This window comes from Mobula hypostoma, chromosome 2 (assembly GCF_963921235.1).
Source record: "Mobula hypostoma chromosome 2, sMobHyp1.1, whole genome shotgun sequence".
In the NCBI taxonomy this organism is placed as follows: domain Eukaryota; kingdom Metazoa; phylum Chordata; class Chondrichthyes; order Myliobatiformes; family Myliobatidae; genus Mobula; species Mobula hypostoma.
The window spans coordinates 87,056,997-87,072,793 of record NC_086098.1 but is presented as its reverse complement, the minus strand read 5'-3'; the positions used below and the strand labels follow the sequence as shown (position 1 = coordinate 87,072,793).

Genomic DNA, 15,797 nt, shown 5'->3' with positions numbered 1-15,797 from the left:
CATCCTGAAACTATATCAGACTTCAAACCTTGAGCAAACTCTCACTCCATTTTTAGAAGGCAGCGTGCCCATTTTTAAAGGTAATTTAGCCACCTTTGCTACATGTGTATTTAATATGTAAATTTAGAAACTAATTTAGGACAGACGTATTAATATTTTTCTTTATTTGGAACATTCTAAGATTTCATATAGAAAAGTTGTATGTAATTTTTTTTCTAAAAGTTTTTTCTTTTCCTGAAAACGATGCTATCTTCTTATAGCCTTCTCCTACTTTGTGGGCATCATTTATTTTAATTTTCAGAGTGCTAGGCAGCTGCTTAGAGGAGCCCATGGCCGCTGATTGTTGGGACAAGGTTTGAGGAGTCAGGGTATTTATAAAGCTTTGAAAATTGCATCACCTGGCCTTTTCTAACAATGATTGTGAACAAGCCACAGCCCTAACAAGCTATTTAAGGTCTGAGACTTTGATAAAAGTTATCTGAGAGCTCAAATCTCTTGAGGTGTCCAAACTTTTGCATGGTGCTCCTTTCCTTTTTTTCACTCTAAAATTGTACAAAACAAAAATAATACACTAATCTTGCATAAAACGTTGAAAAGAATGTTTCATCTTTAACTTTATGACCTTTGGAGATCAGTTCATCTTCTACTCACTTAACTATTCACAGTAATGGAAATTTTGACCGGGGTGCCCAAACTTTTGCTACTTCGAGATTCAATTACTTACAGGCATTCACAGTAAAACAAAAAATACAAAAGAATCAATGAAAAACTAAATACAAACAGGTCTCTGTTTCCTTCAAACCAAAGAGATTGTCAAAAATATAACTGTTGGTCACAGTAATGAAACTTACAGTGGAAAATACGAGGGCCTTGGCCCCAGGCTCCCTCTGCTGGATTTTCTTCAGTGCCCTGAGCACAGCCTCCACTTTAGTAGAATGGCTACCCTGAAATGGAAGGCACAAATAAAATATTATTATATCTCTTACAAGAGACTAAAACCAGCTGTCACATGCTGAACCTGAGATTGACTTCCATCTCTCAAGTACTTCTTTTGCTCTCTCTACTGCCTGTGTTTGCTCAGTTGTCCATTGTAAACACTAACCACATACGTATGCTTTCCTCTCTTTTTTCATTCACTGATTGCCAGTTCTTCAGCTACATTTCCATCCCTTTTTCTCCTTTAAGAAACAAACACATGATCAAATCACCTATTCTCATATTTCCTTTAGCTTCTTGTCCATCTTTTGTTAATTAACTTTCTATAAAACCATGGAAAAGGGCAGCATAGTAAGGCCAGTGATCGGAATTCAATTGCCACGGTTGTCTGTAAGGAGTTTGTATGTTCTCCCCGTGACAGCGAGGGTATTCTCTGGGTGCTCCAGTTTCATCCCACATTCCAAAGACGGACAGATTAGGAAGTTGTGTACATGCTCTGCTGGCCACACCTGCAGGCTGCTCTTACAACATCCTCGGATTGTGTTGGTTGATGATGCAAACGACGCATTTCATTGTGTGTTTCAATGTATGACATCATTAATGTCATATCTTTAATCTTTATCTATCAACTTTATCTATCTTTAAAGTGTAGGGGATATATATGTGTAAATTATTGTTATTCTTTGGTTTATGCATCCATACAAGGTCAAGTGTTTTGGAACATTTACTACATTAAAGAGATTTTTAAGTACAAACTGTTTTTGTGTAACAAGAAAATATTATAACTCTTACACTACATATACTTGAAGGCATTACTGCTAACAATAAAGTAAACCAGAAACATAAAATCTCTCTTAGAAGGTGAAAAGTCAAGGTTTTCTTTAGGTACATAAAGGTGGACAGTGCATACAAGAGGACAACTCAGATTAATTATGGAAAAGTGTACTGTATATTTAAATTACTTTACTATAATACAAATCACTTTCCAAGTCATTTTCCATTAGTAGAAGATTTTGTTGTCATGATTGCTTACCTTAACAGGGAATTCATCTTCCTTGTCTGCAGCCTCATTTGTGAATACGTAAGAAATTTCTTTGTGTGTTGTTGTCTGCCTGCAAATAGCACACTTGATAGAGCTTCGCTGAGCCCCTGTACTGTACTGTTCTATTATAATGGTGATGCAGTCACTACAGAAGCAATGTCCACATGTCAATACTGCCCACTGTGAACAAGAGAACAGATTGTAGGGAAAGAACAGGTTGGCAAACAAATTAAAAAGACTTCAGCACAATGAACAACTAGCTGGCAGAATAAACATCAGTATATTTCCAGCATCTGTAGAATTCTTGTGTTTATCAGTATATTTCAGTGGTTTTGTACAGTTTAACTTTAGGGTCAGCTGTGGCTCAATATGTAGCACCCTAATCTCTGAATTAGAAGCTGTAATTTCAAAGTCTTGTTGTAGGCAAGACTTATACAAATCCAGGCATATACTGTCAGAGGTGATATCTCTCAGACAAGACATTAAACTAAAGCTTGGTTATCCTTCTCTGATAATTGCAAGATATATTTTTGTGCACTTGAACAGGGGAGATATTCTGGGACAGAAGCCAGCGTTGATTCAATCAAGCCATCCAGGCCACGCCACTGGGCAGGAGGTAAAGAAGCCTTTACATTCACATCATTGTGTTTAGGAGCAGTTATTACCCTAAAACCATCAGGCTCCTGAACCTGCGTGGACGACATCAATCACCACAATTCTGAACTGATTCTATGACTCACTTTCGAGGACTCTTTCTCAACGCATGTTTTCAGTATTATTTTTTACTTGTAGTTTGTCTTCTTTTGCACATTGTCTGTTTATCAGTCTTTGTCAGTCTATGTATAGAGTTTTTGTAAATCTATTGTATTTCCTATTTCCCTGCAAGAATATTAATCTCTAGGTAGTATACGGTGACATATATGTACTTGGACAATAAATTTACTTTGCAATTTGAAGACCACTTAAAACAAAACAATACACTGCTCCTGGTTAGAGATCTAGCTGTTGCTTTTGCTTATGTTACAGCAGGAAATATTTTCTAATTCTGGTTTCTCATACGATTCTGATTTGCACTGACCATTTCTACTGCCAAAATCTCAAGCTCTGGAAGGACTTCCCCAAACTTTTCTCCCAGTCTTTCGATTTTTAAGTTGCCCCTTCTGCTCAAAACCTGGCCTGCTCTCTCCTCATGTGTGAAATCTTGTTTCATAGTGCTCTCATGAAGTGTTTTGGATCATTTTGTTACTTTCAACATATTGCACTAATTCAAGTGGTTGTAATGTTAACAGATTATTTTTTTGTTTGAAATCCTGTTTACCTGCTTGCAATATATAATTTTGATGCTTGTTTTTAAACTGCAAGTCAGCGTCAATTACTACTAATGCAGAATTTGTGAATTACAAAAATACTGCTTTCAATTGTAAATTACTTGGAAAAGATTAAATTATAAAATCAGTGAAGGGATACATGGATTTATTCTGAAATTATCTGAAATTTTCAGAAAACCATGTCTAATGAGGAGTTTCTAAAAGTTAATTAAATTTAATATATTTTCTAATTACAAATTAAATATCTGTGCTAAATTTGGAATTATTGTTTAAAATACGTGGAATAAGTTTTATTTGAATCCTCCTGTTACCATATTGAATAAATACACCGATACTGCAGACTCAAAATACTGGTACTAAATGTAGAGTCGATATATAGTCATTGAGTTCTACAGGACAGAAACAGGCCCTCTTCCTACCATGTCCATCCCCAATATCAAGTATCCACAGATACTATTCCCATTTACCAGGACTTTCCCCATGGCCTCCTAAGCTTTGGTGATTCAAGTGCTTATCCAGATACAGACGATCACAGACTTATGGCCACCCCTACATATAAACAAGCTCCCATGATATTAATAAATTCAAAAGTTCAAAATCCTTTCTTACCTGTTGTCCTAATTGCCGTGCACAGATGGGACAAGGGTCTGGATTAAAGCTGCCCATTGATGGATCCTGAGACTGTGCAGTAAAACAAATTATTGCTTTCAAGTACAGATCTTAAAACTTCATCTATTTTCTGTAAATGCAGGCAGCAATTGTCGTCATTGTAATCCAGGACAGTACTAACTAATCAATTATCTGTAGGGGCCTTTTTGTAATATTTTAAAAAGAACTAAGAAGAAGGGGTCTCCTGCTAGTCACAACAGAAGACTGCATTTAATTTCACCAATGAAATACACTATTTGAATTTACTAGTTACGCTTTGGATAAAGGTTGAGTCTATAATCTGAATAGCAATGGGCAATTGAGTGAAAAACTACATTTAATAGCAGTCAAGCTTGCACTGTTCTACAAATTATCTCAGTTCCACGCAACAGACCATCAGTTTGGATTGAAAAAGTACAAAATATGAGTCTGGGAATGAATTCTGGATCATATTAACAGTCCAGATAAAGGTCATTTGGCCCATCTGATCTGTGGCGCTGATTATGCTCCATGAACCCTTTTTATATCAGCATAACTTCGTATTTTTCCTCCTTCATGTACTTATCCGGCATCGTTAAAATCTACCTATACTTTTACCTCAGGTAGAGGAACAGTTATTACCCTACAACCATCAGGCTCCTGAACTGGCGTGGATAACTTTAATCACCACCACTCAACAACCTACAATTCTTCCAAGGACTCTTTACAACTCATGTTCCCAGTATTATTTTTCATTTGCACAATTTGTCTTCTTTTGCACATTTGTTGTTTGTTAGTATTTGTCTGTTTATGTCTAACTTTTATAAATTCTATTGAATTTCTTTATTTTTTCTTGGTAACTGCCTCCAAGAAAATGAATCTCAAGGTAGTACACGGTAACATATACTGTATGTATTTTGATAATAAACTTGCTTTCAATCTTGAACTGTTTGAATTCTCCTAATCCTACCCCTAACCTGAACAACATCCCACAATGGAAAGCACCTCCTTTAACCCTGGGGTAAACTCTGAGCATCCAAGCACCCCCACCCCGACTGGAGTCAACATCCCATGGACCCATAAGCTGCTCTACTCCCACACATACACCATTCTGAGACTCTTGTGTAATTGACACCCACCTTGCACACATATGCATGGGACAATACCTAGCACACCCCTCCATTCTTAAAAGAGATGGATTCCAAGAAAGGCTAGTAGTGCGGAACCAGGTTAATGAAAGTGTGGGATATTCCAAAGTGGCAGGGTCTACTACACTAACTCTCCAATAACGAGATCAAGAAACATAAGAGGGATACTTTTTCCACTGTCCACATAATTACATCTGATACTTTAACAAACTTCTATAGATGTGTCATGAAGAGTATACTGACTGGTTGCATCACAGCCCCGGAACAGAAAATCCTACAAAAAGCAGTGGATACAGCCCAGTCCATCATGGGTAAAGCCCTCCCCACCATTGAGCACATCTACACAGAATGTTGTTGCAGGAAAATAGCATCCATCATCAGGGACACCCACGACCCAGGTCATACTCACTTCTTTCTGCTGCCATCAAGAAGGTCATACAGGAGCCACACGACACACACTACTAGCTTCAGAAACAGTTATTACTCCTCAACCAACAGGCTCTTAAACCAGAGGGGTAACTTAATTCACCTTCACTTGCCCCATCACTGACCTATTCCCACAACCTACAGACTCTCTTTCAAGGACTCGTCATCTCATGTTTTTGAACTGCTGGTGAAGATGGCACTACCAATCACACGCGGTAGCTCTCTAGTAGTTAAAAAGATAAGAAATCCGACTAAAAACATCACTAAAAATCTCTTTTCTGAAGTAATTTGTGTTAAATTACCACTGCAAACAGTGAAGGGGCGAGGTGAGTTCGGAGGATGAGCTAAGATGGTCTTTTGCAGAATCATTACAGATGGAGTTCTAATGCCCATACAACTGGCTTGGATGGAAGGTTGGATTGCTCTAGGCACCAGGCTGATTTAAAGAGCTTGACAGTGGCTTCAGGCTGGATGGCGAAACCTGGGTTTGGAGTGAGTCATAGGGTGGTGTGGTCTGGGCCCAGAGCCTTTCACTGCTGTGGTCCTAGTACGAGGTACCATTCACTGCTTTAGACAATTTAAACGCTGGCCCAGAATGGAGGTGAGAGCCGATTTCGCTCACTTTCCTCAATGTTCATCCAGGCCGCTGGAACCTTTTGCTGTCTGTTGTTTGGTCAATTTAAACGCTGACCCACATAGACTGAAAAGACAGGGTGTTGGGATCCAGGACGAGAGCCGATTTCACTCGCTCTCCGTGACGGTCATCTCCATGGCACTAAGGCTACGGAGACTGCCCCAGCTGCTGTGCTCCTTGCCTGCTAATATGATGAACTTAGAAGCGAGTTTTTGGGCCTATTCCGGGTTGCTCGGGGTTTGGATCTGAGGACTCAATTTTGGTTCAGAATATGGTTCTTCGCTTCAATTGTTTGCATGACTTGACATATATGTACTTTGAGAATAAATTTACTTTGAACTTTGAAGTGAATAGTTCACCCATCAGAGAATTTTGGTCACAGTTATGGTAGAACCAAAGCTGCTGCTAGATATCCAGCTCATTATTTATTTAGTATAGATAGTCAATCACATAAATGGCTCTCACCTTCTCTAAATTTGTGAGGTACAGGACTTGACCAAGTTTCTTCTGCAATTGTGATGTGGCCACAGCTTTGTCATTGAGGAGCTTCATTTGATTTTGTTCCACCTGACAAACACACAACAGTGGCTTTTCTTGGCTTTTATAAACATTATATTTCTCACTGGTAGATTTATATATTACCCAATATATTGTATTATATACTGTACACATTTCTATGTATAAATTACTTTTACCTAGATGACAGATGCATTATGTTACAGTTCTGGGAAGTGTTGTTGAACAGACCTAGGATGCAAGCATACATTTCTCTGAAAAAGGCACATAGGTAGGGTGGCCCAAAATGTTAACTGTTTATTTCCCTTTAAAGAAGCTGCCTGACTTGCTGAATTTCTCCTGCATTTTGTGTGTGTTCCTCAAGATTTCCATCATCTGCAGAATCGCTTGTGTTTATGGCATGTTTGCTTTCATCAGGCAGAGTACAAGAGTTCAGATATCATGCTATTGTATAAAACCTTGGTTAGATCTCACATTGTGTATTGTATATGCTTGCTTTCATTGACCAAGGCACAGAGTAAGGGAGTTGGGACATTACAGTTGTACAAATCATTGGAAAGGCTCTATAATTGTGTGCAGTTCTGATCACCACACTAAAGGAAGGATGTGATTAAGCTAGAGAGGATGCAGAAAAGATGTACAAGGATGCTGTCTGGACTTGGGGTAGGGGTACCTGAGTTATAAAGAAAGGTTGGATAGGTTGGGACTGTTCATTGGAGCAAAGGAGGCTGAATGTTTTATAAAATTATGAGGGCGGTAGGGAAGGCACAGTCTCTTTTCCAGTGCAATTTAGTCCAAAACTAGTTTTAAGGTGAGAGGGAAATGATTTAAGGGAGCTTTGAGGGGCAGTTTTCACATAGAGGGTGGTGGTTAAATGAAATAAGCTGCCAGCAGAAGTGGTAAAGGCAGATACAATTACAATTTTCATCCATGCACGAGCACAAGGATAAGAAAAGTTTAGAAGGATATTGGCCAAAGGAAGGAAAATGGAATTAGCTAACAGGGCATCATGGTAATATGGGCTAAAGAGCCTGTTTCTGTGCTGTATAACTCTACAAGTATTAAACAGATACCTTGTCAGGAAAATAAAAGAACTTACTGGTTATCAGATGTTATACTTCTTTGGATTTGTAATCAGTGCAAAACTTAGCTGTTCTGCACTTGCCTGTGCTGTGTGCAGCAGGCCTTTGCATTGGTCCTGAAGTAACCCATCCAAAATTAGACTATTTCTAAATGGAGTCTAAATTAATAACTTACATCACTCTCTTTTTATGCTAGATGCAATGTGCAATTTAATTTTAAGTTCTTTTTTCAACTCGTTTTTGGATAGCCATGGTGACAGCCTCCATATTGACAGAAAATGCAGGCTAGCGCTCTAGTGCAAGCTTACTTTGGGTGTCCCACTAATTGTGGAGATCACTGCAACTCCTCTGCCAATCACTGGACCATTAATTACTTGTAAAAACCCTAGAAACATAAGTAACTTATGACACAGAAGTTCAATTCAGCCCATCACATCCATGTTAAAAACACAGAACACTCCACATAGTACAGACCCATCGGGCCACGATTTTGTGCCGACCTTATAATCTGTTCTAAGATCAATCTAACACCTCCTTCTTATAGAACATAGATTATGTTAAATGATCAAAAAGCTACCCTTACTAAAGGCATCTTCCAGCACTCTTTAAGCACCCTCTGGGATCTCTATGAATGTGATGAGGGTTTCTAACTCCACTAAACTTTCAGGGAATAGTACCCAGTAACTGTACTGTGCTTACTGTATAAAGTTAACAGTAAAAAAAAAAGGCTGGTCTATCCACATGACCAAACCCACTGTTTTTGCCCCACATTTCTGCCATCCAATGTTAACATCTTGTTCAACTCCCTTCTCCCTCAAGTGCCTATCTATATTATAATGTACTTAAATCAAATAAATGCAAGTTTCTTCTTTCCTTTTCACACTTATTCTTCAGCACAGGTTGAAGCAAATCTGCCTGTAATATTTCCAGCTTCATACCTCATGTGGTTCGATGATATGAAGAAGCGGAACACTTGGTTTGGGATCACCTGGAAGACGCAGTTGAAAACGTTCAGTTGCCATGGCTAACTCATCAATAGCAGAAACACGATCACGCAGTGTCATCCAATATTCATGCATCAACTACAAACACAAAAGAAAATAAGTACTTAAGGAAGCCATCTAAGGATAGACGTCTATTTTCAATTGAGATACATCAGTTCCCACAGTACCTCTTTCTATTCTACACATACATATTTATATAGTTTCACATTTGCACATAGACCTGTACTACAGAATCACAGCAGAGAGTCCATTCAGTTCAATATCTATGTTGGCCTTTTTATCAAAATAATTATTTATTCAAAATAATTTATAATTCTTTTGCATTATAATTCAGAAGAATTACATTAGAGAATTATATTTATAAATCTTCTCCCTTCTTTTGCAGTCCTGATGAAGGGTCTCAGCGCAAAATGTAGACTCTTTATTTATTTCCATAGATGCTGCCTGACCTGCTGAGTTCATCCAGTATTCTATGTGTGTTGCTCTGGATTCCCAGCACCTACAGAATCTTGTGTTCATAACTTTCTCTACTTACAAATTCTACTTTTACCATTATGTCTAATGTATCATTGTATATTCTAGAATTTCTCATTTTAAACTAGTAAAATGAGCTCCAGTTTCTTAATTAAACCTTCTCTTTTAGTGTCCTCTTGGCAAATCTTTTGTGTAATGTCTCCATGCCACTAGTATCTCCACAGCCCTTTTTGCTACAGAGTGCAAAAATATTTTATATCAAAAGAAATATTCTCAAGAAAATCTTTGAGGGATTTTATTTGTTGCCTTATTGTTAGTTCTTGTTTGCTGATTGCTTATTGATTGCTTCTGCACTTAATCAGATAGCTGTTTTTGTTTGGATAGGTGCTATAAGAAGCACACACACGAGATCTACTTCATTGTTAGCCTGCATAATTAATGAAGAATTCCAGGATAAAACACTGAGCAGCAGAGAGTTGCAACCAGACTGCTATGTTGCAGCCTGAGGAATAACTCAAGTGGAGAAATGACTGAGCCAAAGAGTAAGCCTTCAGTCCCTGGTGCTGATGGCCTTTCCAATATAAAACTTCCCTTTATATTCCTCCTAACAAGATTCTTTATTTCATTCCCTTTTAAGGTAAGCATTAATCTTGACCGCAATACCCACGTAAGGTGAAGAAGTGCATTGTCTAATGAACCCAAGTTTAAAAACTTTCCTACTTTCTTTGCCTATGCACCGATGCTCCACTCTCTCCCCTTATCAGACTTCTTCTTCTTCAGCCGTTTACCTTTTCCACCCATCACCTTCCAGCTTCTCACTTCATCCCCACCTCCCCCATCCATCCACTTTCTTTCTCCCTCATCCAGTTTCACATATCACCTGCCAGCTTCTATTCCTTCCCTTTCCTTCATCTTCTTCTTCTAGCTTCTCTGATGAAGGATCTCAACCTGAAACATCAAGTGTTTATTCCCCTCCATAGATGCTGCCTGACTTGCTGAGTTTCTCCAGCATTTTGTATGTGTTACTCCTTTTACTGTGCTGGCTGTTTATCTCTCAGTGCTAAGCCTCTCCTTTTACTTTTCATCTGCCCTGCATCCTCTCACAGGCTTTCTGACAATAGTGAGATTATCTCTCCTAGTTCCTAACTTCCTCATCCCGTTAGCTGTGATCTACACGATAATGGCTCTCCTTGGTGGTCAGTGACGCAAGAAAGTTCAGGTAGGGTAAAACTCTGTCAGGAAGTTTACTGTGATGACTGTTATATAACCCATACCCCATTTCAAGAGAGTGTTGGCCTTCTGATGGAGATATTAGTGTTTCTGCACAGTCATGACAGTCACTCAGAGTTCACTGCCTTCGTAACAATCACAAAGCAACTTTCATTTTTTCCCAGTTCTTCCAGGATCATTAATATGTATTGTAAATTAAAAAGAACCTCTGAACGTTCCCAAAACCTACTGAATCCATAACAATCCAAATAGAAAACTATTTTGTTTTCACATTTTTTGGATTCCTTTCATCAATGAACATTTAAAATAGAGCTGGTTAGTTCCTCATCAGGCCATTCCTATGAGGAACTCCTATAATGTGATATACCTTATATTCCTTTTTCCAAGCTTCAAACAGTTCCATGAAGTTGTTTCCTTCTTCTATTAGCAAGGTATCAATACGGTGTGCTTTTCCAAAGGCTAGGATGGCTTTTAAAGCACGTTCAGTCTCACTCGCAGCCCACAATCCCCGGCTAGTGGTGGGTAAACGATCATCTATCAGACCTTCCTCATCTTCAATCATCTCTTCAAAGATTGCTTTTTGACCTTTAACACTGGAGAATACAGATCAAGCTTTAGTTTTCTCAAAAACATTCTCTCTTCTAAAAGGTGGTAGAATCACCCGCTTAAGTTTAGTCACACAGAGGACAAAGAAAGATTACTACTTTTTGGCAACACACACAAAATGCTGGAGGAACTCAGCGGGCCAGGCAGCATCTATGGAAGAGAGTACATTTGCCGTTTTGGGCCGAGCCCAGTTCCTCCAACATTTTGTGTGTGTGTTTGGATTTCCAGCATCTGCAGATTTTCTCTTGTTTGTAATTGGATTACTACTTTTTAACCAGTTAAAACTACGGGATATTTAAATTTCATCCAATCACATTTTTCAATGGCTTCCGTTCTCCAGGTGGGGCCTCACCAACAATTGTCACAAATGTTCCATGTCTAAATTCCAATCTCTTGCAATGAAGACAAATGTAATTCGCCTTTCTAACTACTGGCTGCACACCTATATGCTTTTTGTGATTCACAGACAAAAATACCCAGGTCTCTCACTACTTCATGCACTTGCAATTTCTCTCCTTTAAAATATAGCCTGCCTTTTGACAGAAGTTTATGTAAGGTAGAGGGCGAGAGACTGGCTAGGAAAGCAGGGTATTAAATAAATCTGGGAACAACAATGTTTTTGCTTGGCGATTCAGCTGCAAATGGGCTGGAACAAACAAGGCTGATGATATTAGACAGGTGGAGGTAAATAGCCTTGGTGAGTTACAGGGTTATGAGTAGAAGCTCAACTCAGTATCATAAAGGATGTTAAAACTGTGAATGCAGGCCCAGGTTATGAAAGGGTTACATTTCTGAGGAGTGTCAGGATGCCAATTTCTCCACAAGTCAGAAGTGTCTGTAGTAACCCAAATGATACTACTCTACCTACACTTGCTATCTGTGCAAATTGCTGTTAACATATCATCCTCGCTGACGATCAACACTAGCACACCTCAGGGGTGTGTGCTTAGCCCACTGCTCGCCTCTCTATATATACATGACCATATGGCTAGGCATAGCTCAAAGACCATCTATAAATTTGATGACGATACAACCATTATTGATAGAATCTCAGGTAGTGACGAGAGGGTGTACAGGAGTGAGATATGCCAACTAGTGAAGTGATGCTGCAGCAACAACCTGGCACTTAACGTCAGTAAGACGAAAGAGCTGATTGTGGACTTCAGGAAGGGTAAGATGAAGGAACACATACCAATCCTCACAGAGGGATCAGAAGTGGAGAGAGTGAGCAATTTCAAGTTCCTGTGTGTCAAGATCTCTGAAGATCTAACCTTTTCTCACTGTTACCATCAGGTAGGAAGTACAGAAGCCTGACTCAGCGATTCAGGAACAGCTTCTTTCCCTCTGCCATCCGATTCCTAAATGGACATTCAATCTTTGGACACTACCTCATTTTTTTTTAATATAGTCGTTCTGTTTTTGCATGTTTTTAAAAATCTATTCAATATACGCATACTGTAATTAATTACTTTATTATTATTTTTATTTTATTTTATTTTTGTTATTTTTTTTCTCTGCTGGTTAATGTATTGGATTGAACTGCTGCTGCTAAGTTAACAAATTTCACATCACATGCCGATGATAATAAACTTGATTCTGATTCTGTAATTCCTTCATTTAAATAATATCCTTAACAGTACCCAAAGGATAAGATTAGCATAATTTGTCACATGTAGATCGAAACGTAAAGTGTGAAATGCGTTGTTTGCAACAATCAACAACACAATCCAAAGACGTGCTGGGAGCAGGCTGTGAGTGTTGCCACACTTGCGGTGCCAACATTGCATGCCCACAATTTACTAACCGTAACCCATACGTCTTTGGAATATGAGAAGAAACCAGAACACCCACAGGAAATGTACACGATTATGGGGAGAACATGCAAACTCCTTACAAACAGCCAGGTATTGAACCTCGATTACAGGTCACTGACACTGTAAAGCATTACTCTGTTACTCTACCTGACAATTCAAAACTGACTCAAAACTGAATTAGTTGAACATATATTGCATGAAGTCTTTAATGAATAACATGAAACATTTAATTATTATTAACTAGAAAAACATTTTAAAAACTGGATGGGGGAATTTATGTAAAGGATTTACATGATTCAGGTCATTTGAGCAAAAATTACTTTACACCCTATGCATCTTTGAACAGGTCCTGCAGTACTGAATCCTCAAAAGACGGGCAAAACCCTTGCAGAATATTATTCCTGCCCGTTTAAATACTTGCCTGTGTGAAAAAAGCTTGGATTCATAATCTGTGAATAGTTCATCTGCCTTACAGAACTGGCAACTACAAAACAAAAGAATAATGAGAGATTTTTTAGTAATTCATTTTGAATAGTTGATTAGCATTCAACATGAACAACTGCACAAGAAAAGATTTACTTATTATCAGCAGTAACTCTCCAAATTAAACATCCCAGGAGGCCACAAACTTAAATACTATGGGTATGAGAGCAGGTCCATGTCTGAGTATTCTTTGGCAAGTTACCTCCTCTCCAGATTCCTCAAAGCCTTTCCCCATCTACAGGAGGGAGAATGGTTTGCTCAAGAAGCTATGGATAGTTTGAGAACAGTGATCTAGTTACCTTTTTCGCGATCAAACAGGCGACATTAATGACTGATCAGACCTGTTTGGCCACTTTAGAATTTACATAAACACATGGTAGGATCTGGAGCTCTGGGAGAGATATTCAAAAGATTAAGATGTTAAAGTGTGTTCAAAGTCTCTATTTTATCCATCTATTTATTTATTTATTTATTGAGAGATACAGCGCTGAACAGGCTCTTCCAGTCCAATGAGCTGCACCACCCAGCAACCCACCTATCTAATACTAGCCTAATCACAGAACAATTTATAATCACTAATTGACCTATTAACTGGTACAACTTTGGAATGTGGGAGTAAACCAGAGCATCTAGAGGAAACCCATGGATTCACAGGGTGAACATACAAACTCCTTACAGATGGCACCAGAATTGAGTTTCAAACTTAAATGCCCTGAGCTGTAATAGCATTGCACCAAACGCTATGCTACCGGGGCACCCCCTTAAGGAAAGAAAGATCAGAAATGTTGCAACTATTTGCAAAGGCCAGGAATAAGGTCATCAATTTAGAGGAAATTGGTCTTTCAGCAGTAGAAGGTAGGTCTCAATCTTTTTGACAATGAAGACCATAAGCTCCTAAAGTACCATTGGATCCAAGGGTAGAGAAGATGGTGACTTCAAATAGGCAATTTGCAGCACAGTAAAGAAATAAGAATGGTGGTCTTATCCTTGCATTTCAGATCGATCCTGGAATGGTGACTATTTTGGCCGATGAAAGCAGTACCCAATAACACCTAGTGGAGTCCAGCCTAATGGCTCAAGAGGGAATAATGGGTGTAATAGGGACAAGGGCATCACAGGTGAAGACAAGAGTACGGTGATCAGATAACTCGCATCAGGAATGTTCTGAAGGCTAAAAAGCCAAAATTTAAAAACATTGATTAAAGTGAATTAAAAGTGTAAGGGTTTTTTTCAGGGATGGCTACAGAAGAAAGGATATAGAGAAGGGAAGGAGGCGGGGTGGGAGCAATACAAAGAGATGAGTGATAGCCACATGACGGAGACAATCTAAGTCTGCACAGCTGGTAAGATGGTAAGATGTAATTCACTTGCTACATTTTTGAAATCACCAACAAAATCCTGTGTGTAGAGGAATGTTAATGTAAGGAAATTCCAAATAAACAAAAAGTAAGAAAAATGACTGCTACTGCTATTGTTCTGTCTACATCACACATAACTGTTTTCAAGAGGGTAAATTAGTTGATGCATACTTAAGTATATAAATCTATAAACATACAATATGCATTCATAGAAACCTATGACAATAATAATTTTATAATAGTTTGAATGTTGTTTTTAACCCCAATACCAATTCTAAATCTCATTTAACAAGCTACCTTATTTATGTCAGTTGTGAAAGAGTAAATAACTCTCTTATGTCTAAGTCAGGTATTGTGGGTTATTAGGTGTTCTAATCTATGCTAGCACTTCACAGATGGCCTTATCTTCACTTGTATGGACACAAAAAATTCAATTGTACTATTTTGAGAAAGAGCAGAAAACAATATTGTTAAAAGAGATTTTATGGCCTTTGTTTCATGGAAGCTTGTGGTGCAATGACTAGTTGCTCCTACCACCTGGCTACTGCTTATGGATTACAGCTCAGCATGCAACACTACCATGCCTTCAGTACTAATTAACAAGCTCCAAAACCTTGGCCTCCGTACCTCCCTTTGCAACTAGATCCTTGACTTCCTCATCAGGAGACAACAGTCAGCGTGGGTTGGAAATAGCATCTCCTCTTCACTACAATCAACAGCGGCACACCTCAAGGATGTGTGCTCAGCCCACTGTTCTGCTCTCTGTACACTCATGACTGTGTGGCTAGGCACAGCTCAAACACCATCTATAAATTTGCCAATGACACAACTATTATTGGCAGAATTTCAGATGGTGATGAGCAGGAATAAAGGAGACAGATCATAAATACAAGAAATTCTGCAGATCACAAGCACAGGAAAATCTGCGGGTGATGGAAATCCAAAGCAACACACACAAAATGCTGGAGAAACTCAGCAGGTTAGGCAGCATCTGTGGAAGGGAATAAACTGTCAACGTTGTGGGCTGAGACCATCCTTCAGGACTGGAAAGGAATGGGGAAGATGCCAGAATAAAAAGATGGGCATGGG

General features: G+C 38.7%; 1 protein-coding gene across 2 annotated transcripts in view; it reads right to left on the bottom strand.

Annotated features, from left to right (window-relative positions):
• The window catches only part of shprh (SNF2 histone linker PHD RING helicase), a 71,461-nt gene that overhangs the window by 13,355 nt on the left and 42,309 nt on the right, over nucleotides 1-15,797 (bottom strand). For both annotated transcript variants that reach the window (XM_063039997.1, XM_063040007.1), the window contains exons 21-27: nucleotides 13,289-13,351; nucleotides 10,815-11,040; nucleotides 8,678-8,821; nucleotides 6,607-6,708; nucleotides 3,916-3,987; nucleotides 1,970-2,158; nucleotides 852-944 (exon numbers count right to left, since the gene is read on the bottom strand). In XM_063039997.1, the coding sequence (XP_062896067.1) occupies nucleotides 852-944; nucleotides 1,970-2,158; nucleotides 3,916-3,987; nucleotides 6,607-6,708; nucleotides 8,678-8,821; nucleotides 10,815-11,040; nucleotides 13,289-13,351 (889 nt within the window). The remainder of the gene's footprint in view (nucleotides 1-851; nucleotides 945-1,969; nucleotides 2,159-3,915; nucleotides 3,988-6,606; nucleotides 6,709-8,677; nucleotides 8,822-10,814; nucleotides 11,041-13,288; nucleotides 13,352-15,797) is intronic.